Below are 2,634 nucleotides of genomic sequence, written 5' to 3' on the forward strand. Positions count from 1 at the left end.
AGGTAATGTGCCATTCACCTGGCTTGGTTAGCTCCCTCTGAGGACTTCTCTGGACTTGACTATGACCTAAATAAGTTGGTGCCATCTGCAATAGTTGCCACCTCGCTGTTCAGCCCCATTCTAGGTTGTTAATAACTATGAAATGTATTTTTTTTATAATTGTTATAGAGTGTGTAAGCCCCTCACTATGTTTCTGTCCCTTCACAGGAACCTTGAGCATTTCTGAACCTGATTGACATATTGACAACCTTATGGCAGATTTCAATCGCACACCCTCTGACCCTTCAACATTCATCCTAATGGGCATCTCTGGGCTAGAAGCTGCTCACATCTGGATTTCCATCCCATTCTCTATGTTCTACATTATTGGCCTGTTAGGAAATTTCATGCTTCTGTTTGTGGTAGGCAAGGAGCAGTCCCTCCACAAGCCGATGTACCTGCTGCTCTGCATGCTGGCACTCACAGACATCTGCATATCTACCTCCGTCATGCCAAACGCACTGTGTATATTTTGGTTTAATTTGAAAGGTATTACTGTGCATGGCTGCCTCACCCAGATGTTCTTCCTTCACTCAGTTTCTATTATTCAGTCAGCTGTCCTCGTGACAATGGCCTTTGATCGCTATGTTGCCATATGTAACCCTCTGAGATACGCCACCATCCTCACCAATGCACGAATAGCTAAGCTAGGGCTAGTGGGTTTGATAAGAGCTGTTCTCCTCATGCTGCCCCTGCCCCTGCTTCTGAGTAGGCAGCCATTCTGTGACAACCACATTATCCCCCACACATATTGTGAGCACATGGCTGTGGTGAAGATGTCATGTGGGGAAACCACAGTCAATAAGATGTATGGCTTGGTGATAGCATTTGTAGTCTTAGGGTTAGATCTTATGCTCATTGCCCTGTCCTACAGTCTGATCATCAGGGCTGTCCTCAGAATCTCCTCCAAGAAAGCCCACCAGAAAGCCCTTAACACGTGCACAGCCCACATCTGTGTGATGCTAATGTCTTATCCTCCCTTCTTCTTTTCCAGTCTGACACATAGGTTCGGTCAGGGCATCGCTCCCCACATTCATATTATCTTAGCCAACCTCTATTTCCTCCTCCCCACCATGCTCAACCCTGTCATCTACGGCGTCAAAAACAAAGAGCTTCGTGAGAAAGTGGTCAAATGCACTTGCAGAATGTGCTTTCTCAGGGGCCACTGACTTTAAAACTTTCTGACAAGAGGGGGAAAGGATATCCCCTTGTTAATCATGGGTGCTCTCTTCTAGTTAGGCTAAACTCACCATTGTGGAAGTTCATAGTCTGAGAAATTCCTCACACCTAATGACTTATCACTCCATCATCAACCAGTGCTCTCTCCATTGCTGAGTTCCCTCTCTGACCATCACCTGACCTCTTTCAGCATCACCCATCAGCCCCAACCCCTGTCACTTGGCCTTTCCATGACTTTCAGACCACCAGAAGATAATGCAGCTTTCTGGCGTAAGGTGGCTTTGCATTAATACCTGTGTGTAGAGGATTCTTGATCAGTTTGACAGACTGAATCTATGCTTCTACATAGCCAAAGACAAAGAAAGAAACAACAATGCTGAACTTCTTTTTCATATGTTCAGAGATCTGGTGAGTAAAATTTACCTGATTTTCCTATGTCCAGTGATTCGGGAAGCCTGTAGGATAAACCAAATATTTCAACTGGAAAGTGATAATACAGGAAAGCTGCTGCAGGAATTGAAGACATTCTTCTAGAGCTTATTGGTTAGATTTGTGAAACTGTGTATTTTTGAGAACGGGACTACTGTATTAAACTACAACCAAAACCATTGAGCTGCTCTCAGGTTGGAACTTTCAAAACAGACACTAACAGTTCACACTGTCGAAGATGTCAAAATAGGTGTCGAGATTTCATGTTGGAGTTTTTGAAACAGATGAAACAGAGATTGCCACCAAATGTTGAGGTGATTGAATCCTTCTACTGCGCTCAGCTCTGCATGAGCTAGGTTGGCTGATATCTCATTTTTGCCATTGGTTTGTGGAGAGCTTGGACAGTTGGAGCAGCAGTGGAGAGTTTTGCTGATGGTTCACTGGCCTCATGCTCAGGAATACCAAGTTGAGCAGTTTGGGGTTGAAGTTCTCGAAAACACGGATTCAGCTAAGGACAAAGACTTTAGTGAACTTGGCTTGTTTGCTCTTTCATTACTGTTGTTACCTTTTAGCAATGCTGCAGTTGAATGATTGTTTTTTCTCAGATGAATTTGATATAAACAAAATTGTGCAAGAAGATGCAAGAGGAACTTATAGAAAACATTCTTATTAGGGCACATATGCAATGACACAAAATCTGTTGTGAACAGTTTGCACCAAAGAAAGAAATAATTGCAGTGGTCACTGCTGATATATGAGCAGTAGGAGGAGCATTCTACTCCCAATGAAGACATCGAGGATGAAATGTTGCCATTTAGAGATTAACAGCAACAAGCTAATTCAACTCAAAATATGGACGTTGATTACCATCATTGAATGCCATTAGAAAAAACATAACATAATAATGTGATTTTTTGTTTTTAGACTACATAAGTCTTGGGCTACTTTTGGATTATTTTTAATACAGTCATTTTTTTAAACACCTGT

At 42.6% G+C, this 2,634-nt stretch overlaps 1 protein-coding gene across 1 annotated transcript; it reads left to right on the plus strand.

Annotated features, from left to right (window-relative positions):
* The first annotated feature begins 251 nt into the window (after positions 1 to 251).
* Positions 252 to 1,208, plus strand: LOC125644389 (olfactory receptor 52P1-like). The gene has a single exon (XM_048868282.2). The coding sequence runs from the start codon at positions 252 to 254 to the stop codon at positions 1,206 to 1,208; it is 957 nt and encodes a 318-aa protein (XP_048724239.2).
* Positions 1,209 to 2,634: the final 1,426 nt, after the last annotated feature.

Source organism: Caretta caretta, chromosome 1, assembly GCF_965140235.1.
Source record: "Caretta caretta isolate rCarCar2 chromosome 1, rCarCar1.hap1, whole genome shotgun sequence".
Classification (NCBI taxonomy): domain Eukaryota; kingdom Metazoa; phylum Chordata; order Testudines; family Cheloniidae; genus Caretta; species Caretta caretta.